This window comes from Acipenser ruthenus, chromosome 35, assembly GCF_902713425.1.
Source record: "Acipenser ruthenus chromosome 35, fAciRut3.2 maternal haplotype, whole genome shotgun sequence".
Lineage (NCBI taxonomy): Eukaryota > Metazoa > Chordata > Actinopteri > Acipenseriformes > Acipenseridae > Acipenser > Acipenser ruthenus.
In genome coordinates, this window is record NC_081223.1 from 8,798,006 (window position 1) to 8,821,196 (window position 23,191).

Below are 23,191 nucleotides of genomic sequence, written 5' to 3' on the forward strand. Positions count from 1 at the left end.
AATGTAATTGTACAGTGCCTTGCATAAGTATTCCCCCCTTGGACTTTTCCACATTTTGTAGTTTACAACCTGGAATTAAAATGTATTTAACTGTGATTTTTACCATTTGATTTACACAACATACTTAACACTTTGGAGGTGCAAAATATTTTTTATTGTGACACAAAAGTTAATTAAACAAAAAAAAGACATTTGTTGGTTGCATAAGTATTCACTCCCCTGAGTCAATACTTGGTTGAAGCACGTTTGGCAGCAATTCCAGCCGTGAGTCTTTTTGGGTAAGTCTCTACCAGCTTTGCACATCTGGATCCTGCAATTTTTGCCCATTCTTCTTGGAAAAATTGCTCAAGCTCTGTCAAGTTGGATGGGGACCATTGGTGAACAGCAATTTTCAAGTCTTGCCACAGATTCTCAATCGGATTGAGGTCTGGGCTTTGACTGGACCATTCTAAGACTTTCAGGTTCTTGTTTTTAAACCACTCCAGTGTAGCTTTGGCTGTGTGTTTAGGGTCATTGTCATGCTGGAAGGTGAACCTCCGCCCCAGTCCCAGGTCTCTTGCAGACTGAAACAGGGTTTCCTCTAGAATTTCCCTGTATTTGACTCCATCCATCTTGCCCTCAATCCTGACCAGTTTCCCAGTCCCTGCCGATGAAAAGCATCCCCATAACATGCTGCTGCCACCACCATGCTTCACCGTGGGGATGGTGTTCTCAGGGTGATGAGCAGTGTTGGTTTTGCGCCACACATAGTGTTTTGCGCTAAGGCCTAAAAGTTCAATTTCGGTCTCATCAGACCAGAAAACCTTTTTCCAAATGTTTGCTGTGTCTCCCACATGCCTTTTGGCAAAATCCAAATGGGATTTGATATGTTTTTTTTTCAGCAATGGCTTTCTTCTCGCCACTCTTCCATAAAGCCCAGCTTTGTGGAACGTTTGGGTTATAGTTGTCCCATGGACGGTTTCTCCCATCTCAGCTGTGGATCTCTCCAGCTCCTTCAGAGTTACCATTGGCCTCTTGGTTGCATCTCTGACTAATGCTCTCCTTACCTGGTCACTGAGTTTTGGTGGACGGCCTTCTCTAGGCAGAGTCACGGTTGTGCCATATTCTTTCCATTTTTTAATAATGGATTTAACAGTGCTCCAGGGGATGTTCAAAGTTTGGGATATTTTTTTTCTAACCCAACCCTGATTGGTGCTTCTCCAGAACTTTATCCCGGACTTGTTTTGATAGCTCCTTGGTCTTCATGATGCTGTTTGTTTAGATATGCTCTCTAACAAACTCTGGGGCCTTCCAGAAACAGGTGTATTTAATCTGAGATCATGTGACACTTCAATTGTGACTTCTGAAGGCAATTGATTGCACCAGAGCTTATTTAGGGGTGTCAAATAATTTTGAAAAATATGTAGATTTTTTACATGTATTTTTCTTTGGGAGCCTAGAGGAAGGGCTACCCTTGGCCATGGATTCCCTAAGTTTTCTTCCTACCTGTTTCTGGAGTAGGGGGGTTTCCTTACCTGAGCGCCAGGCGGTTTTATTCTGCGAGGAGGTGGAGGCTGAGGTGGCCTTGTCCTCTTTTGGGGGAAGGTGGCCCGAAGCCAATTGTCCTGCCTGTCGGCATTAGTTAGTTAAAGTATTGTTTTTTTAAGTATCACATATTCTGCCGGCATAAGGGCGGCTAACGAGGTCCTGTGGACAAGGCCATGTGCCAAAAGTTTTCATATATGCATATCTATATGGGCATGTTTCTCTCCTGCAAATCAATAAATGTCATTCTGTGGATTCTCCTTTCTGAATGCTCTAAACACCATTGTCTGTGATGCTGTCCTGTCACAAGAATTAAAGAGCTTCGTATTTGAAATGTTGATTATTAATGTGTGTGTGTGTGTGTGTGTGTGTGTGTGTGTGTGTGTGTGTGTGTGTGTGTGTGTGTGTGTCTGTTTTGTCTTCTGGTTACTACTACTATGGCTTGAAAAATATTCTCAGAGGTTAGTGTGGGTAATTGTGGCAAAGTGCCCCCCCTGTGTATGTGTTATATGTTACGTGTTGTGTGTAAATGTTGGTGTATAAGCATTGGTACACGGGATATAAGCGGGTCTGTGTTTCACGTGTGTGTAAATTGTATATTTGTATTAGGCACGGGGATGGCACATCACATCACGTGCAAGTAAAAAGTAATAATATGTGAGCACAGGGAATTGCACTTTAATTAATTCACGTAGAGTTGTACCGAGATTCCAATTGAATGATAGACTAGCAATCGAATCTCGGTACAACTGCATAAAAGCTGCATGTTTTCACTCACTGGTGGTTGGGTGTTCGAGAGTGGAGAACGGGAGAGAGAGAGGAGTTAAAATAAATAAGATCGTAAATATAAGTGTTTGTACTCACCGTGTTTGTTTGTCTCTCCGTGCACCGTTTGTGTTAAGTGTTTACTACGTTTTGTTTGTCTGTTTGTCTTTTGGCGCAAGTGCCGTGTCCTGTTTTGTTTTGTGTTCAAACCTTTTATTTTCTGTGCTGTTAATTATTAAATGCTGAGCGCGATCACAGCTTAACCAAAATCCAAGTCTCTGTGTGTTACTTCCTGGCTCTGGTCTGACACCACCCACTCCGGCCGTCTTTGTGACAGTAATATAGACTGTGGAATTGAAGTGCTCATTACATATCTGGCATGCTAGACGATGCTATCTGACTAAAGTGGAATTTCAGGGACTCTAATTGAAATGCGTCTTTCACCAGCACGTGTCTCAGATTGAAGCCTTCATGTTAGGTTATTGAAGGTATTAATGCACACCACTCATCATTGTCAAAGTGTGTGGATGTTTTCTTTTATGTTTCAACAGGAAATAGCTCAGACTGCTTGCTGTACTTGCTGCTACACTGACACTAGCACCATTAACCACAAGTAGCAGCATCCTGCTTGAACTGTGCTTCACGTGCAATAGGTCACATATTTTGTATAGTCTCACGGCAGTATTTTGCTTCCTCCAGTTTTCTGTGGTTAGCCTTTTCTGTAAATTGCACATAAAACAATAAATAATAAATTACACAAAAAAAGGTCAAATTACCAAAAGAGCTTGACGTTTTCTGGTTTTATTTTTGATCATATTACATCCCAGTAAACTAATTTTGATCAGATTCTCTTTCATAATTAAACTAATTAAGTTAATTGCAAATCAATGTTTGTTTTTACCTTCTTAGCTTCACTGAGCCTGATTCTGTTTTATTTTTATTTATAACAGAGCTGAAAAATAAGTTTTATTCTTCATCTCCAGTCCTATTTTTAACTCTCATTTCACTCTTGCAGTCACCTATTTTATCATTGTGCTTTTGTGACTAGTTTAACAGAGATGCCCTGACAGATTTTATTTTCGGTATAAAATACCCAGTATGGCGTCTACACTGATAGCAAGTCTGTTAGACACCTGTTCTCAGTATTTTACCAAGCATATCAAAGGGCATTTGGGGATATTGGAGGATACACATAAAAGTAGTTTGTTATGACAGCGGCTACACTTCTGACAAACTGTACTACCTGATTAGAAACGGATTCGAGTCTACCCCCCGAGGTGGTCTTGAGTACGGTATTAAGCGACATGTAGTGTGGACGCTAACCGTATTCAGAACTTTTAAGCCGGTTTAAAGGCATAGTGTGGACAGCTTTTTTAAACAGTGCAGTGTAGAGTTAGTAAGATTGTGTATAGCATTATTAACAATCTTTGTTAAATCCTTCACTGCTAGTTTAGTTTAATAAAAATGATCTGCAATAGCATGCATATTCACTACAGTTCATATTTCTTTTGAATGTTTAATTCTTTACTGAATATAGGAGCAGTGCCACCCACAAGGGTGGGGGGGTGGTAGAAACAGGGAATGTTGTCCTGGGCCCGGGCATTCCAGGGGGTCTAGACTGACTTTTTTTTAACGCTGAGAGGAAAAATGAAAACAGGTGTAACATCACAGAATGCACCCCCGAGTCATTTGCGCATGCACTACAGCTACGGGCATGCGCAATAGCTCTTTTATTACTTCCTGCCTTACTCATTTGTTCCACCTGTTTATTGTTTTGCATCCTACTTAAGAGTGGCTTCTGTCAAATCATTTAACTAGCGAGATGCAGTTGAAATAGTTTTACAGTATTAACAAGGTGTTTTTTTAATTGCCCAAATAATTGTACAGGATTTCTATTCCACCTTCCTGCTGTGATCAGAAAGCCAGGTTTGTATGTCAGGAAGGTGTCTTGCTTTATTACATCTGTGGAAATGAACCAGCTAAATCCCATTTCATTACTGTGCTGACTAGTATAAAGAGAGCATTCATCACAGCACAGACGTTTGTGTGAAGATATGAAAGGTGCCTACAAAACTTGAAATCTGTTTTTTTATGTAACATTGATATTAAGTTGTGTATTAGAAAACTTTACTATTTAAGTAAAATAAAATATTTTATAACTGGGTTGATTTGTTGGGTTATTCAAAGTGTTTCTGTTAATCATTAATGTTTTACAAGAGTTGTGTAGCAACTATCTTCTATTGCTGCTTCAGCTTTTAAACATAAATGATGTTAATTATTTGCGTGATAAAAAACAATTTCAAAATATTTGAGGCAAAATATGCTGTGTATGCTTAACCCAATGAATATCATTTAATAATGATATGTTTTTTTTGTTGTTACTGAAATATATGTATTTGAAACCCGCAGAATGAGAGGTAAACTTATACTAATCAGCTGAGTCCAGGTGTCATTTTTTAAATTTAATTTTAATTATTTTCTTAATTAATTAATTATGATACCCAGGACACAGCAGTGTCACCGTGGCCAATGATACTGCCAGCCAAGGCTTAACAATGAATGATACAAGCATAGGGAAAGCCAAATTATCATTTAAAGATATCTCAAACTGCATTTTGAGATGTCTGTAAAAAATACGTAGATATCTCAAATTGAATTACAGATCTCTTCAATTGTGCAGTTTTTAAGATATCTAAAATTAGTTTTAAGATATCTGTAAATCAATTAGAGATTTATAAAATTCAAATAAAAAATCTCCAAATGACTCCCTGTTCATTAGAGATATATTTAAATCATTTACAGATATCTCAAAATAAAGTCCTCTTCATTTAGAGATATCTCTAAATCATTTGAAGATATCTTGAAATGAACAGGAAGCCATTCCAAGATATCTCTAAATGACTTCCTGTGAAAATACTGTTTTAAATGGACTTCCGGTCCATTTGAAGATATCACCAAATAAACAGGAAGTGATTTAGAGATACCTTCAAATGATTTAGAGACACCTTTAAAACCCTCATTTTAAGATATCTCTAAATGACAGTTCGGCGTACCATGCTAGCAAAATCCATATGGTTTCCATATTATTTAAAAATATCTGTAAATCAGTTTGAGATATCTTTATTTCATTTTAGATATCTCGGATTGATTTACAGATATATTAAAATTAATTTGAGCAATACTAAAAACTGCACAATTAAATATATCTGTAATTCAAATTTGAGATATCTCGTAATGTTTTACAGATGTTTCTAAATATTTCAACATATCTTAAAATGCAATTTGAGATATCTCTAAATGATCATTCGGCTTGCCATACATCCCTCCTATCCAGCACAGACTTCAATTTGGCAACAAGAACAAATATGGATGTAGAGAGTTAGTAGATCTTGGAGATTGTCCTAATACAGAAGGACCTTATACAGTATTATGGCAAGTCAATTCGGTAACTCGCTGGTAACCAATGTAAGGTAATCAATGTATCGACATCTCTGCATCCCTCATATCCAGCACAGACTTCAATTTGGCAACATTTCTCAGATGATAGAATGCTGTTCTGATATCAGAATTAAGATGGAAATCAAAGGAAAGCTCAGGATCCACGATAGCGTGGCATGTTTTACATTGCTCCCCTTATTTCAAACTACACATCTGCTTAGGTTATGTCATTGGAATTGAATGAATGAGAAATTCCAAAATCTGGTAAATATTAAAGTTGTATACTGTAGTGGAAGAGGCTGGGGCATGGAGAGTTATTCAGCAAATTAGTTATTGTCTCAGTGTTGTTGTTTTAAGTCAAAGGTGAAACTGAAACAAAACTAGACCAATGTGGAACAAGAGTTCTTATTCAGCGATTAGCCTGTTCCTGCTGTTGAGTCATTTTAGTCTCAGATCTGTTTCTCGCTCTCTCACATTTAGAGTACATATACATGAAGCTACATCTGACCAATACCACATGTTTATATTACTTTCATTTGAGATGGGCAGTTTGGTTGACACACACATCAAACATTTTATATGCATGTTAAGCTACGTGCACAAAATGTCTCTTCCAGTGTCTGAACATAAAAACAGCTAACCACTAAAACCAAACTACGTGCTGCAACAAAGTTCTTAACTCTAAAAATTAGGGGAAGGCAGCTTTTTTTGTGAAACTGCAGACAAAAAACATGTGAAAGAGTATTTACACAGCCCCGCCAATTCTGACTGACCGCTGGTGTTCCGAAGAACACATCTTGGATTGTTTCTTAGTATTCCGATTAGTAATTCTAAAGTAACGGAATCTCTATTTACAGTTCTGCCTCAGGAGGGTTTTATTAAATATTAAATATTGGTGTAAACGTAAGGCATTGCGTATGGAGCATCCATTGTGTAAATGAAAATTGGTATTGGTAGTATTAACTGATTCAATGGGAAAAAAGGGAGGTTTTTTTTGGTTTCATGTAGGGAAGTGGATAGAAGATTTAAGGGTCGTTGAATTAGAGCAGATGGAAAACTCTGATCATGTCCCAAGACCCTGGTGGACTTTTGTAAAACCAAAAATGTGCAAACAACTTATAGAAATTGTAGACAAGTGCAGTGGGAAAGAAGTGATTAAAAACAGGCAAATGAATATGTGAAAGGAAAGAAGGAGCATTATGTGTGTATTGCCATAGCCACTTTTCCTGACCTTGGATCCTTTGATCCATCTGTATATACACGTAATGCTCCCTTCTTTCCTTTCACATATTCATTTGCCTGTTTTTCCCTGCGATGGAGTTTTGTAGAAGGGAAAGTTTATCTGATCACCCATTTATATTTACTGCTGAATCACTGGTATTGTTTGGTGCGATACATAAAGTGATGGAAATAAATCCAGATTGAGTAGTCCTGTTTACTGATTCCTTGAGTTCACTGAATGCTATTGAGACAGGGAGTGGAGTCAGGAAAGATATTATAAATGATATTGTAATAGTACTAAATGAATGTGCAATCAGAGACATTCGATATTATATTAGCATGGGTACCAAGCCATTCTGGGGTGCTAGGTAATGAACATGTGGATTTGATGGCAAAAGAATGAGTTATTGAGAAAGCAAGTGGATATGGTACTCCTTCTGTGCCAGGCACAAATCAATGCAATAACTAAACAAAAAAATATGGAATTATGGCAAAATCAATGGGAACACAATCATAAGGGAAGGTTTTATTACGATATACAGCCAAAGATCAAGTTAGGGAGTGAAACATTTAGAGGAGAATTGAATAGGGTGGAAGAATCCATAATGAACAGATTGAGAATTGGACATACAGCATTGAGGCAGCATCTGTTTAGAATAGGGAAACATGTAGATGGAATATGTGGAGAATTTCAAAGGTTTAGAAACTACAACATTATATATTAGAATGTAATAAATTCAAACAACAAAGAGAGGTATTAATAAATCAGTTGAAGGCATTAGATGTGGATAATTTATCAATACCCAATATATTGAAGGAGGGGAAAGGGAAACAAAAAGGGAAAGAAAAACATACATTACAATGCATACCGACTACTGGAAAATGGGGATGCATCTAGACAAATATATTACAGAAGGGCATTAGAGGACGCTCATCATCTCTTATTAGATGGCAAGCACCAACTTCCTCTAATCAGAAGAAGAAGAAGAAGAAGTCAGTGGGGGAGTAGGAGAGGAGAATACTGTGAGGGGACATTGCTGGTCTAAAGGTGAGTTTTTGAATTGTGTTTTGTGCTTAGAGACCAAGACATTTACTTTCTGACTTTTCTGATTTCTGTTTATCTTTTTATGTACTAAATAAAAATTCTAATATTGATTAAACATTCCTTGTGTCTGCGCTTGAATGTGTGTTCATAGTAAAACATCAATCTTTGTATCACGTCAATTCAATATTATTAATAATAGAACTAATCAACCCAGATAAACATTAAATTATCAATTATTGAATTGTTCCTACATTATTTATGCTCAGAATTATTTTAGAAATGTTTTCCGAACATTCTGCATTGCATGTTTACATTTTTTTAATTTAAAAATACAGAAACATTTATTAACATGACCTGCTTGCTGAACTGCTCTGCACATGGTACATGGTACTGGTACAAATAATACAAAAATTTAAATGAAAAAATCTTAAAACTGTTCAGTGTCTAGACAGTGAATTATCCTGAAATACTGCTTTTACAAGCGCAATGGGTTCCACATTCAACTCAAATGGTGGCTAACAGAGGACTAGGAAAGAAGAGGCTAAAAAAGCTGAGTTGATTGTATTCAATGTAAGTTTAGTTGTTTGCAACGTACATGTGTGGCAGACCCAGATTGTGTTTGAAAAATGAACAAAGCATGGCAACAACAAGACTGATTCCAGTTGTGTTCCTCAGACCTGTGACAAAAAGCCTCTGCCTGCTCCTATCCAGCAGTTTCTCGCTAATACAGACAGTGATATGCAGCACATTCGATATCCCGACACAACGCATGCCCCTCAATAATATCCAATTGAGTGTGACGATGCGACCGGCGGTCACCGTGAATTGCTTGATCCAAAGAGACGCACTGAAAAAAACAGACTGTTACACTGACACCAGACAGGATGAAAATAAACAAGAACAGACAGCTAACAGGGTAGCTGCTAAATCACTAAAATTAAGAACAGGATTAAAAGAGGGTTTATGAACTCACTCTACAGAGTTTAAACTAACTGCGATCGATCGATCGGGTGGAGAAGGGAGAGAAGCTTTCAGAAATACTGATGGACTCCAGTGGTTTGAAATGCAAGATGTGGACTGATAATACAAATTCTGAATGTGAAGTCTTTAATTGCTCTTGTAAAGAAAGCCTGACTCATACACACAGAAAACACGTGTAGCAGGTAGACTGTGTGTTTTACTTGCAGCTACACGTACACTGTAACATTTTCTATGGAAATAAAAAAGGATTTATTTCTGTAAAGTGTGTGCAGTTTATATAAGATACTGTATAGTATCGCAATGATCTATTTGTGTTAATTGTGTACTAAGTAGGCTACATTAAAAAGAAAATGCACTAAAATCCCTCAGTTTCAATTTAAACTAATCCTTTTATTATTTACTTACATTGTACTACATTGCACAGTAATGTGTGCAGTGCAGCAGCAGGATTTATTTTGTTACTAGAATGTGTGCTAAGTATTCACTTGATTGTGCTACTGTACTGTATACTGTATAGTTCAGGACAGTAATAAACACGAACTGCTATAATCAGTGGCTAATTAAACAATAATAAAGTTATGAAGCAATGTGAAAAGCTAGTATAAAAGTTGCAGAACACAGTTTGTTGTGTCAAAAGCATTGAACTCAATAATCACTTATTAATTGACAACAAAATGTAAGTGGAAGCAAATCAAAAACAGGAAGAACAAGTTACTGAGCCTTGTATAAAATAGTATAAAACATATTTTATACAGGTTGGCAGCTAAATAATTTCTACTGTCTATTATACAGCATTAGATTTACAGTTCAGATTGGATTTTGAGTGAAGTATTCTACCAAAGAATCCTCTGACACCCATAGCTGCATTTCCTCTGTTGTAAATCTAGCCTCGGACCACACATCTGGTATCAATGATGTGAGCTTTTCACCTACTCTGTTGTTTAAAATGGTTTCTATCTTCAGGTATGAGACTGGGTCTTTCCTTAGCTGCTTCACTTCTTCCAAAAGAACATTTAAATGTCCAGTATCTTCAAATAGATTCTCGCCAGGCAAAAAGTAATGGGGTATAGAACACTGTTCCAAGCCACGAATCAGCTCGTCCACCAGCAGATTTAAAGAGTCTTCTAAAGTTGCCCATTCACTTGGGTCTGGGTGCTTTTCACATGTCCAGAAAAGTATAGTCTAAGGGGAAAAAAGAGTTTGAAAAATGTGTTATTCATTTTACAATAAGCAGCTATTTTACCCCTGGTTTTCTCTTCAATCTATTCAATCTATTCATTCTATCTCCACAAAAGTTGAGCAGAACTGAAGGCCAGCGGGTGTCCTTCAGTCCCCTCTTTACACCCAGGAGCGCTACAGATGTGAGCCACTGGGCCCTGGAGGCCAGCCCTGCAGGTGTCTGCTGGAGTCACAGGGATCTGGCCAGTAAGGTTCACTTGAGCATAATGAGAGAAAGGTGAGGGGATGGAATGAGCTACCTAGTCATGTTGTTGAAGGAGACACTTCTTCACACAGAGTGGTGAGGGGATGGAATGAGCTACATAGTCATGTTGCTGAGGCAGAATCATTTGGATCCTTTATGACCCAACTTGACAAAGTTTTGAGATCAATCAGTTACTGGGAACCGGACGAGTGCTGATGGGCTGAGCAGCTTCCTCTGAACCGGACGAGAACTGATGGGCTGAAAGGCTTCCTCTGAACCAGATGAACACTGATGGGCTGAGCAGCTTCCTCTGAACCAAATGAGCACTGATGGGCTGAAAGGCTTCCTCTGAACCGGACAAGCACTGATGGGCTGAAAGGCTTCCTCTGAACCAGACGAGAACTGATGGGCTGAAAGGTTTCCTCTGAACCAGATGAACACTGATGGGCTGAGCAGCTTCCTCTGAACTGGACGAGCGCTGATGGGCTAAAAGGCTTCCTCTGAACCGAACGAGCACTGATGGGCTGAGCAGCTTCCTCTGAACCGGACGAGCGATGATGGGATGAAAGGCTTCCTCTGAACTGAACGAGCGCTGATGGGCTGAGCAGCTTTCTCTGAACCGGACGAGCGCTGATGGGCTGAAAGGCTTCCTCTGAACCAGATGAGCACTGATGGGCTGAGCAGCTTCCTCTGAACCAGATGAGCACTGATGGGCTGAGCAGCTTCCTCTTAACCGGACGAGTGCTGATGGGCTGAATGGCTTCCTCTGAACCGGACGAGCACTGATGGGCTGAAAGGCTTCCTCTGAACCAGATGAGCACTAATGAGCTAAGCAGCTTCCGCTGAACCGGACGAGCGCTGATTGGCTGAGCAGCTTCCTCTGAATCGAACGAGCGCTGATGGGCTGAAAGGCTTCCTCTGAACCGGACGAGCACTGATGGGCTGAGCAGTTTCCTCTGAACCGGACGAGCACTGATGGGCTGAGCAGTTTCCTCTGAACCGGACGAGCGCTGATGGGCTGAAAGGCTTCCTCTGAACCAGATGAGCACTGATGGGCTGAGCAGCTTCCTCTGAACCAAACGAGCACTGATGGGCTGAGCAACTTCCTCTGAACCAGATGAGCACTGATGATTTTAGCATCTTAATCTGAACCAGACGGACACTGATGGGCTGAGCAGCTTCCTCTGAACCAGATGAGCACTGATGGGCTGAGCTGCTTTTTCTGAACCTGACGAGCACTGATGGGCTGAAAGGCTTCCTCTGAAAAAGACGATCACTGATGGGCTGAGCAGCTTCCTCTGAACCAAATGAGCACTGATGGGCTGAGCATCTTCCTCTGAACCGGACGAGCACTGATGGGCTGAAAGGCTTCCTCTGAACTGAACGAGCGCTGATGGACTGAAAGGCTTCCTCTGAACTGAACGAGCACTGATGGGCTGAAAGGCTTCCTCTGAACCGGACGAGCACTGATGGGCTGAGCAGCTTCCTCTGAACCAAACGAGCACTGATGGGCTGAGCAGCTTTCTCTGAACCGGACGAGCACTGATGGGCTGAAAGGCTTCCTCTGAACCAGATGAGCACTGATGGGCTGAAAGTCTTCCTCTGAACCAGATGAGCACTGATGGGCTGAGCAGCTTCCTCTGAACCAAACGAGCACTGATGGGCTGAGCAGCTTTCTCTGAACCGGACGAGCACTGATGGGCTGAAAGGCTTCCTCTGAACCGGATGAGCACTGATGGGCTGAAAGGCTTCCTCTGAACCAAATGAGCACTAATGGCTGAGCAGCTTCCTCTGAAATAGATGAGCACTGATGGGCTGAGCAGCTTCCTCTGAACCGGACGAGTGCTGATGGGCTGAAAGGCTTCCTCTGAACCAGACGAGCGCTGATGGGCTGAAAGGCTTCCTCTTAACCGGACGAGCACTGATGGGCTGAGCAACTTCCTCTGAACCGGACGAGCGCTGATGGGCTGAAAGGCTTCCTCTGAACCAGATGAGCACTAATGGGCTAAGCAGCTTCCTCTGAACCGGACGAGCGCTGATTGGCTGAGCAGCTTCCTCTGAACCGAACGAGCGCTGATGGGCTGAAAGGCTTCCTCTGAACCGAACGAGCACTGATGGCCTGAAAGGCTTCCTCTGAACCGGACGAGCACTGATGGGCTGAGCAAGTTCCTCTGAACCGGACGAGCGCTGATGGGCTGAAAGGCTTCCTCTGAACCAGATGAGCACTGATGGTTTTAGCATCTTACTCTGAACCAGACGGACACTGATGGGCTGAGCAGCTTCCTCTGAACCAAATGAGCACTGTTGGGCTGAGCTGCTTTTTCTGAACCTGACGAGCACTGATGGGCTGAAAGGCTTCCTCTGAAAAAGACGATCACTGATGGGCTGAGCAGCTTCCTCTGAACCAGATGAGCACTGATTGGCTCAGCAGCTTCCTCTGAACCGGACGAGCACTGATGGGCTGAAAGGCTTCCTCTGAACCAGACGAGCGCTGATGGGCTGAAAGTCTTCCTCTGAACCGGACGAGCACTGATGGGCTGAGCAACTTCCTCTGAACCGGACGAGCGCTGATGGGCTGAAAGGCTTCCTCTGAACCAGATGAGCACTAATGGGCTAAGCAGCTTCCTCTGAACCGGACGAGCGCTGATTGGCTGAGCAGCTTCCTCTGAACCGAACGATTGCTGATGGGCTGAAAGGCTTCCTCTGAACCGAACGAGCACTGATGGCCTGAAAGGCTTCCTCTGAACCGGACGAGCACTGATGGGCTGAAAGGCTTCCTCTGAACCAAACAAGCACTGATGGGCTGAGCAACTTCCTCTGAACCAGATGAGCACTGATGGTTTTAGCATCTTACTCTGAACCAGACGGACACTGATGGGCTGAGCAGCTTCCTCTGAACCAAATGAGCACTGTTGGGCTGAGCTGCTTTTTCTGAACCTGACGAGCACTGATGGGCTGAAAGGCTTCCTCTGAAAAAGACGATCACTGATGGGCTGAGCAGCTTCCTCTGAACCAGATGAGCACTGATTGGCTCAGCAGCTTCCTCTGAACCGGACGAGCACTGATGGGCTGAAAGGCTTCCTCTGAACCGGACGAGCGATGATGGGCTGAGCAGCTTCCTCTGAACCAGATGAGCGCAGATGGGCTGCATGGCCTCCTCTCGTTTATACATTTTCTTATGTTCTTATGCAATTGTAATGGCTCCTTATTTTAGACAGGTAATGGTATGTGGGAACGCATTACATTTTATGTGAAAAAATAACATGGTTACTTTTCGTTCCATTTAAAAAGGACTATGGCTAATGCATTATTATTAATTTCTTAGCAGACGCCCTTATCCAGGGCGACTTACAATTGTTACAAGATATCACATTATTCATATATCACATTATTTTTACATACAATTACCCATTTATACAGTTGGATTTTTACTGGAGCAATCCAGGTAAAGTACCTTGCTCAAGGGTACAACAGCAGTGTCCCCCACTGGGGATTGAACCCACAACCCTCCAGTCAGGAGTCCAGAGCCCTAACCACTACTCCACACTGCTGCCCTAATGCATACAATCAGAGAGAACCTGTCACATGACTTTTCATATCCTCTTGGTAGAAAATGGCATCCGAGGAGGGAATGAGTGGGTTCGATAATTAGACTGGACTGCTTATGATTACAATACTAGCATAGCGACACCTAGCGGAGAAAAAAGTATGTGATGTTCAACCAAAATACAAATTGCTATTACACAACGTTACTACGGATCAGCTTACCTTTAGGTGATAGGAGCACAAAGCTTTCTCAACTCGTTCCCAACTCGACTGCAATACACGCTTTAAAATTTTCAAACCGTCTTTTCGATGTCCTCCATCCGCATCAATATCTTCCAGAATGATTCTTTCAATAGCAGAGAAGGAAGGCCTGGACACCAATAGAAAGATAAGCAGCCATCGTTATGCAGGCAATCCTAGGCAATCTAAAACTCCCTGCAGCAGCACACCTGTGAAGTTTAACTAAAACTGATTGGAGCTCAAAAATCATGCCATGAATCTCACCGTCCTGCCCTTCCATTCACTGTGTACAGGGTCATGAATCTCACCTGTCCTGCCCTTCCATTCACTGTGTACAGGGTCATGAATCTCACCTGTCCTGCCCTTCCATTCACTGTGTACAGGGTCATGAATCTCACCTGTCCTGCCCTTCCATTCACTGTGTACAGGGTCATGAATCTCACCTGTCCTGCCCTTCCATTCACTGTGTGCAGGGTCATGAATCTCACCTGTCCTGCACTTCCATTCACTGTGTGCAGGGTCATGAATCTCACCTGTCCTGCACTTCCATTCACTGTGTACAGGGTCATGAATCTCACCTGTCCTGCCCTTCCATTCACTGTGTGCAGGGTCATGAATCTCACCTGTCCTGCCCTTCCATTCACTGTATACAGGGTCATGAATCTCACCTGTCCTGCCCTTCCATTCACTGTGTGCAGGTCTCACATGTGCAGTTTTGAAAGACAAACATGTTACAGCACACATGGATTTTCACTTTAAAACATGACTCCTGGTACTGCTTCACTTCGGGGTCATGTTACTGGCGGCAAAAAATGTCAGTTATTAGAGAAAGCAGCTGGTCTGTTACTGATAGAAAAGAAGGGTAAAAAAGACTTCTAAAGGCCTGCAAATAGATCATTCTTTAAGCAGGTGCAGTTCCAGATGTTTTGAAATAGAAATCCGTGTTTGCTGTGGGTGAAACCAGCACATGTTTTTTCAAACCTGGCTTAATCACAGTGATGTGCTTTAGAATTATTTGTAGGGGTGTTCCGACACTTGTATTTTCTAAGTAATTCCCTTTAAGAAGTTTTTCTCAGCAGGTGTTAAATGAGGGTGCTTTAAGTTCTCAAACTCTCTCCCTTTGGAGCTCACATTTTTTATTCAGAATGCTTAACACCTATTTCTTTGATTTTCACTAGTGAGCAGCTGCAGGCTCTTTTGGCCTGCTGTAATTTCTGTAAAGCGCCCCAGGATGCTTGCACATGAAAGATGCTATTTAAATGTAAATCAAACCAAACATGCCTATGAATTCTTCTGTTGATTTCAAAACATGAAAAACTGTCATTCCCTCACCTTTACAATTGTGAATCAATCAATGGCAATCAACCTCAGCACCGAGTGATTTAATAGCAGATTGGAAGATGGTTTTTAACAGCAGATTTTATTGCATTGTATTGCTGTAAACTGATTAATCGTGTAACATAAGAGCTATCGCTGTGCAAACTGGGAAATGTTTTTTTTTTTTTTTTTTTTTTTGTCGAGTATAATCAGGTTACATTTTGCCCAGAAGTATAATACCACAATGTACACAGACAATTGTGGTGGTATAGTTCTGGGCAAAATGTAACCTGTGGAGTGGTGGTTAGGGCTCTGGACTCTTGACTGGAGGGTCGTGGGTTCAATCCCAGCTGGGGATACTGCTGCTTTACCCTTGAGCAAGTTACTTTACCTAGATTGCTCCAGTAAAAACCCAACTGTGTAAATGGGTAATTGTATGTAAAAATAATGTGATATCTTGTAACAATTGTAAGTCGCCCTGGATAAGGGTGTCTGCTAAGAAATAAATAATAAATAAAGAAACAAACAAAATGAAATAAAAATAATTTGATATTAAATGATAAAAGAAAAACAAATTTGAGTGGATTTAGTTAGATCACAACAGGGTCTGTATTAAACCACACTGATGGATACTCAATAATTGTGCAAACAAGGACACCCGAGGGAAGGCTTGCTTGTGTTGAGTAATGAACACTTTTTATTCTATTTAATGAATACCTAACACCTTAAAACATCTTAAAGGAGATTCCTCGGAATATATGAGCATCTGCAGAGTCCTATTATTTTTCCTACCTCCACATCGTCTTGGCAACCAGATCTATCCCTGCTTTCTTGATTTCTAGTATTTTGGCTTGCGATGGCCAGGGTGCATCTTTTCTTGGCCAGGCTATTGGCCATTCCTTGAATGGATTCTTCACAAAAGGCACCAGGTCCACATTGACCCTTTCCCAACCGTGCTTTATGGTGACACACACGGCTGCGGCACAAGGTCTACGGTGGTATACATCAATATCTCCTGAAACACAAATCAAAGCTTATTAGGTTGCATAAAGCATTTCCAGAAGAAAGGAAGGATTTGCATTTCAGTATTTATACAATGCAATGCCGATATATCCTTCCCCTTTCCTGTCTTGCACTGTTTTCACTTGAGCATAATGAATCCAAGAACTGAATCTGGTAGTAAATCTGGGAGTAGGTAATGCAACTAACCCCAAACTATTTCTACAGTGTAGACACTAAAGCTGGAGTTGACCTGCAGTGCAGTTCTTTGATCTAACATCTTTACGTACAGGACACATGCGCAGTAAAAAAAGTAAGGCATTATTTTTTGATGTGGCTTAGTTTGTTCAGTCATGCTAATGCAGGGTAATTTTGGCAAAGGTAAATGAATTCCTTTTTTTAAAAAACAACCCTCCAACCCCCAATTAAAAACCAGAACCTAAATTATTTATAACTCCCATTTTCTTATGGAAAAGGCCACTAATATAACGGTAATTTGCATATGAAATCCTTATGGCATGGCTAACTGCCCAGCATTTCGTATAAAAAGTACTCATTATTGCCACCTGATGGAAAATCCCTGAAATCCCACAATACATTCAGAGGTGTCCACTAAAACACTAAATGATTCCTGATTAATTCAGATTGATTCATCAATACTTTTAGATTCTATTTTTTTGTCTGAAATAATTATTGACATCACATTTGATTTGCTGTATCTCTGCACAATTACAGATCCCAAACCATTTTGCTGTGATCATTAATACTTACTGTTCAGGGTAGCTGATATCACCTGCTCTTCAAAAACCTCCATTACCTTCTCAGCATGTAAAAAGAAAGATTGAATCTCCCATTTAGAATCCTTTCTGTTTCCTTTAGGAAAGACAAGACGGTATTTGACATCTGAATGGAAAGTCTTTTCGGTCTTAAAGCCTTTTCCACACTCTATTGGCACCATTAAGTCAAACTCTTCAGGGATGTAAACTGCGAGTTTCTCAATGTAGCTTCCTGAGTAAATAAACTCTGAAGAGAAGTATCCTTCCTTCGCTACCTCCGCCAGCACTGAGGCCACTTCCTTTCCCACCCATTCTACAGTCTCCTGAACTCTCCTTTGTGAAATCCTTACAATCTTATCCACATACGTCTGCAATAAGTCACTAACAGTAGTTTGAAAAGCCATATTTTACAGTACAGTATAGATATTAACACTGGACTGTGAACACAAGTCTGTTTCACTTTCCTTATGACACCAGTGTGTACAATGGAAAGCATTTCCTAAGTGCATTAGTGCACTGTCTAGCTGACCAATCACTCAGCCCCACTGGTACATAGGAGGGGTAGAATGACTATACATTAACACAGTGGCAGCAGTAAAAATAGCTCAATCAGTCTCTGCTTTAAAACAATATATAAAAATGGTGTAATTGATAGTGTCTGTTTGTGAACGCACTGTTTCATAACACTTTGCCCTTTGTGCACTACATTTTAAAACTGTTTCTTTTCTTTTATTTATTCATGTTCTAAAATGTAATCGACATGTTATGTAATGTAACTTCTTTAATAATTGATATTTATGGGGAAACATGTCCCATTTTCAGTGGAATTGAATGGGAATAGAGGATGCCACGTTGATAGTAGCAGCAGGTAAAGTCAAAATAAGTTAGTTAGTGTATATATTTTCAAATACCATTTAATTAAAAATGTATTCAATCGGTAGGATGCTTATATTCAAAACCCCACTGTTCTAGTGGAGGTCTTGTGAAAAAACAAAACAAATAAACACGAAATTGACTGGTAATAACTCAATTTCACGACAGTATTAATCTTGTTTAGGTAAATACATGTCTCGTGCATTGTTCAGCGCATGTAAGGGTACGTGGCACGTCTTTAGCGAGCCTGTATAAGTGGGCGGGGAGAACGTAAGCAGAAAAACACTGGATCGCTTGTCTATTTCCCTCAACTAGCACACATCGCCACAATACATAAATAAACTTCAGCTTTATGTATATATGTAACCGTGCAGTGAAATCGTATATACATTGTCGTGCCATCCTTAAAACCACTAGGTGAAGCTGTGGAATTCCAGCTTTGTAGTCGATCAAACAAACATCTCTGTTATTGCAATGATCTATCCGTCAACGTGAGATATACAGTGCTTGAAAATATTGTATTCTTAAATCACATATTTTGTTATCATGATTTTGTGTAACAGCAACGTGTGTGTGTGTGTGAATTTTATAGGAGTACAGACAAGTCGGGAATGAAGTTCATAAAAAAGTAACTGTTAGATAACTTACACAGACTAGTTTTTTTCTGACATGTTTAGTTTGTTTTTATTTTACGAAAAGCTGCCTGCGCATTTTTTAAATGTATGTGTTGTTGATCTCAGCTGGACAACGAAACTGGCAAACAAACATGCAGAGTAGTTTATAATAGCGTATGTCTCGTCTTGCACACGGGTGGTTGTTTGAGCAGAAAACATGCATGAATAGGGTTAAATGAATCGGATAGTGCAATTGCATCTTTTAATCCTGCTGGCTGACGATTTGTGAATCCCGGTGAAGTCTCCAACAACATTTTATAAACTTCCAGTGGCATAGAAACGATTTGCCACACGAACTTGAATGACTGTGGGGATGCTGTGAGTTCTGTTAGTTGCAAGCTCCAATTCATCTTTTAACATTTTAGAATGTTCAGAAACCCTGCGAGCAGTTCTTCAGAAACACTGTGAGCAGCTCTTCAGAAACCCTGTGAGCAGCTCTTCAGAAACCCTGCGAGCAGCTCTTCAGAAACCCTGTGAGCAGCTCTTCAGAAACCCTGCGAGCAGCTCTTCAGAAACACTGTGAGCAGCTCTTCAGAAACCCTGTGAGCAGGTCTTCAGAAACACTGTGAGCAGCTCTTCAGAAACACTGTGAGCAGCTCTTCAGAAACCCTGTCAACAGCTCATCAGAATCCTGTGAGCAGCTCTTCAGAAACACTGTGAGCAGCTCTTCAGAAACACTGTGAGCAGCTCTTCAGAAACCCTGTCAACAGCTCTTCAGAACCCTGTGAGCAGCTCTTCAGAAACACTGTGAGCAGCTCTTCAGAAACCCTGTCAACAGCTCTTCAGAAACACTGTGAGCAGCTCTTCAGAAACCCTGTGAGCAGCTCTTCAGAACCCTGTGAGCAGCTCTTCAGAAACCCTGTCAACAGCTCTTCAGAAACCCTGTGAGCAGCTCTTCAGAACCCTGTGAGCAGCTCTTCAGAAACCCTGTCAACAGCTCTTCAGAAACCCTGTGAGCAGCTCTTCAGAACCCTGCGAGCAGCTCTTCAGAACCCTGTGAGCAGCTCTTCAGAACCCTGTGAGCAGCTCGTCAGAAACAGCAGCTCATGAGAATTCGGTGAGCAGCTCTTCAGAATCCTGTGAGCAGCTCTTAGGAAACACTGTGAGCAGCTCATCATAATTCTGTGAGCAGCTCTTCAGAAACACTGTGAGCAGCTCTTCAGAAACACTGTGAGCAGCTCTTCAAAATCCTGTTAGCAGCTCTTCAGAAACACTTTGAGTAGCTCTTCAGAAACATTGTGAGCAGCTCTTCAGAACCCTGTGGCTTACTGTAAATCAAAAAAGAAGAGGAGGGAAGCAAGGCTGTTTAAGCTTTATGAAAACAAATAAAAAATAACAATTAGAAAGAAGTATGATGTCTTACTGCTTTTAGAATAAGAAATTACTTTACATGCTATTGAAAGGGAAGTTACATACTAACAGATGGCAGATCAGCCATTTTAGGCAGGCAGGCTGCATTATATTTTACACAGATACCCTGAAAGCTAATTAGACGTCATCTGTAAAACACTCAATAGTGCTGACGATAGTGAGAAGGACATCTAGTTGAAAAGTGTGTCATTTTATTTACTATGTTTCTTTTAGCACTTGTATAAACTGAACCCTGAGGACAGACATGCTCACTGTGTCAAGAAACTCAACGCTGAGGACATGATCCCTGTGTCAAGAAACTGAACCCTGAGGACAGACATGCTCGCTGTGTCAAGAAACTCAACGCTGAGGACATGATCACTGTGTAAAGAAACTGAACCCTGAGGACATAATCGCTGTGTCAAGAAACTGAACCCTGAGGACATGATCGCTGTGTCAAGAAACTGAACCCTGAGGACATGATCACTGTGTCAAGAAACTGAACCCTGAGGACATGATCACTGTGTCAAGAAACTGAACCCTGAGGACATGATCGCTGTGTCAAGAAACTGAACCCTGAGGACATGATCGCTGTGTCAAGAAACTGAACCCTGAGGACATGATCACTGTGTCAAGAAACTGAACCCTGAGGACATGATCACTGTGTCAAGAAACTGAACCTTGAGGACATGATCACTGTGTCAAGAAACTGAACCCTGAGGACATGATCACTGTGTCAAGAAACTGAACCCTGAGGACATGATCACTGTGTCAAGAAACTGAACCCTGAGGACATGATCGCTGTGTCTAGAAACCTGAACCCTGAGGACAGAGATGATCGCTGTGTCAAGAAACTCAATGCTGAGGACATGATCGCTGTGTCAAGAAACTGAACCCTGAGGACATGATCACTGTGTCAAGAAACTGAACCCTGAGGACATGATCGCTGTGTCTAGAAACTGAACCCTGAGGACATGATCGCTGTGTCAAGAAACTGAACCCTGAGGACATGATCGCTGTGTCTAGAAACTGAACCCTGAGGACATGATCGCTGTGTCAAGAAACTGAACCCTGAGGACATGATCGCTGTGTCAAGAAACTGAACCCTGAGGACATGATTGCTATGTCAAGTGCCCCAGGACTGAGCATGCTAGGGCAGCAGTTCAGTCTGATGATGTAATTGTCTGCCTTTAAATTATTTTTGGAATAAGAATTTCATTTATTACAATATACAAGCTGTTCTTAATATCACACATGTAAACAAGTTAATTGTTAAAGTTTGTTTATGTGAATTATAATTTGACAGAGGACATCTCTGCCAAATCCTTGTGTGGAGCGTGGCCAGTGTCAATTGACTAATTGATTGTTAATTAACTCTGGCCACATCCTATAAAAAAAGGTCCAGGTAATACACCTCATTTGCTGCTGCAAGGCCATGGGACTCAGACAGTCCATGCTACTCTGTGAGACATTTAGAAATGAAATTCCACCAGTCACTGTGTGTGCCAGGACTGGAGCTTTGAGTCAACTCCCGAAGACCGTGTGTATATCCAGGGTCGGAGTGTGTTAATCAGTGAGGAAGCCAAAGCTGCTAACGTCTGTTGTTTAGGAACAGGGATTAGTTTCAAGGATTGTAGATCATCCAGTATAGTAGAGAGGTGTATCAGCGGGACCTCCTGTCTAGGGGAGTAGCGCACACCGTACTCACGGCACTTTTTGTTTGTAGTTCTTTTGTAAACGCTGTGTTTATTCTGACAGCCAGGGCTACCATTGCTGGTACCCTAGTGGTGGCCACCTAGCACTGTTTATAAAATCCTGCATGCCTGTGTGGTGTTGTCAACATCAGCCTTCTGGTCTCTCCAGTCATTTCAGCAGTGAATACCCACCCTCTACCCCACGTATCGCTCTCTGAAAATGACACCAGGTTTATATATTACAGTAAATTATTTTAGCTATGTTCACTTAAAGTGTAAAGATAGTGTTTGTTAAAGCAAGTCCCCAGAGCACGCTCAGCATTTAACCCAGACAGTCGTTGCATGTTCAGCATCTGGGTGTGTGTATCCCTGACTCTGGGTGTTTGTATCCCTGACTCTGGGTGTGTGTATCCCTGACTCTGGGTGTGTGTATCCCTGACTCTGGGCGTGAATCCCTGACTCTGGGTGTGTGTATCCCTCACTCTGGGTGTGTGTATCCGACTCTAGATGTGAATCCCTGACTCTGGGTGTGAATCCCTGCCTCTGGGTGTGTGTATCCCTGACTCTGGGTGCATGTATCACTGACTCTGGGTGTGTGTATCCCTGACTCTAGATGTGAATCCCTGACTCTGGGTGTGAATCCCTGCCTCTGCGCGTGTGTATCCCTGACTCTGGGTGTGTGTATCCCTCAATCTGGGTGTGTGTATCCCTGACTCTGGACGTGAATCCCTGACTCTGGGCGTGTGTATCCCTGACTCTGGGCGTGAATCCCTGACTCTGGACGTGAATCCCTGACTCTGGGTGTGTGTATCCCTCACTCTGGGTGTGTGTATCCCTGACTCTGGGCGTGAATCCCTCACTCTGGGTGTGTGAATCCCTGACTCTGGGTGTGTGTATCCCTGACTCTGGGTGTGTGTATCACTGACTCTGGGCGTGAATCCCTGACTCTGGGCGTGAATCCTTGACTCTGGGCGTGTGTATCCCAGACTCTGGGTGTGTGAATCCGTGACTCTGGGTGTGTGAATCCCTGACTCTGGGCCTGTGTATCCCTGACTCTGGGTGTGTGTATCCCTGACTCTGGGTGTGTGTATCACTGACTCTGGGTGTGTGTATCCCTCACACTGGGCGTGTGTATCTCTGACTGGTCATGTGTGTATCCCTATCTATGCACACCAGACCACTACAATTTTGACACTGAAATTAGCACAAACGATAAAGCTTTTCTTGTTCCTAAACTCATAGCCGTTGCTTTAAGTCACACTTTGGCGGAAAGTATTTTAATACAAAAGTATTACTCTTGCAACAAAGTAGAGACTACCTTTAAC

At 41.6% G+C, this 23,191-nt stretch overlaps 1 protein-coding gene across 1 annotated transcript; it reads right to left on the bottom strand.

Annotated features, from left to right (window-relative positions):
* Nucleotides 1–8,011: 8,011 nt before the first annotated feature.
* LOC131705365 (protein mab-21-like 3) lies at nt 8,012–18,133 on the bottom strand. The gene is made up of 4 exons (XM_059007794.1): nt 17,271–18,133; nt 16,293–16,515; nt 14,166–14,313; nt 8,012–10,156 (listed from the first exon to the last, which is right to left on the bottom strand). The coding sequence occupies exons 1-4, from the start codon at nt 17,677–17,679 to the stop codon at nt 9,782–9,784; spliced, it is 1,155 nt and encodes a 384-aa protein (XP_058863777.1). The 5' UTR covers nt 17,680–18,133; the 3' UTR covers nt 8,012–9,781.
* Between the last annotated feature and the right edge of the window lie 5,058 nt (nt 18,134–23,191).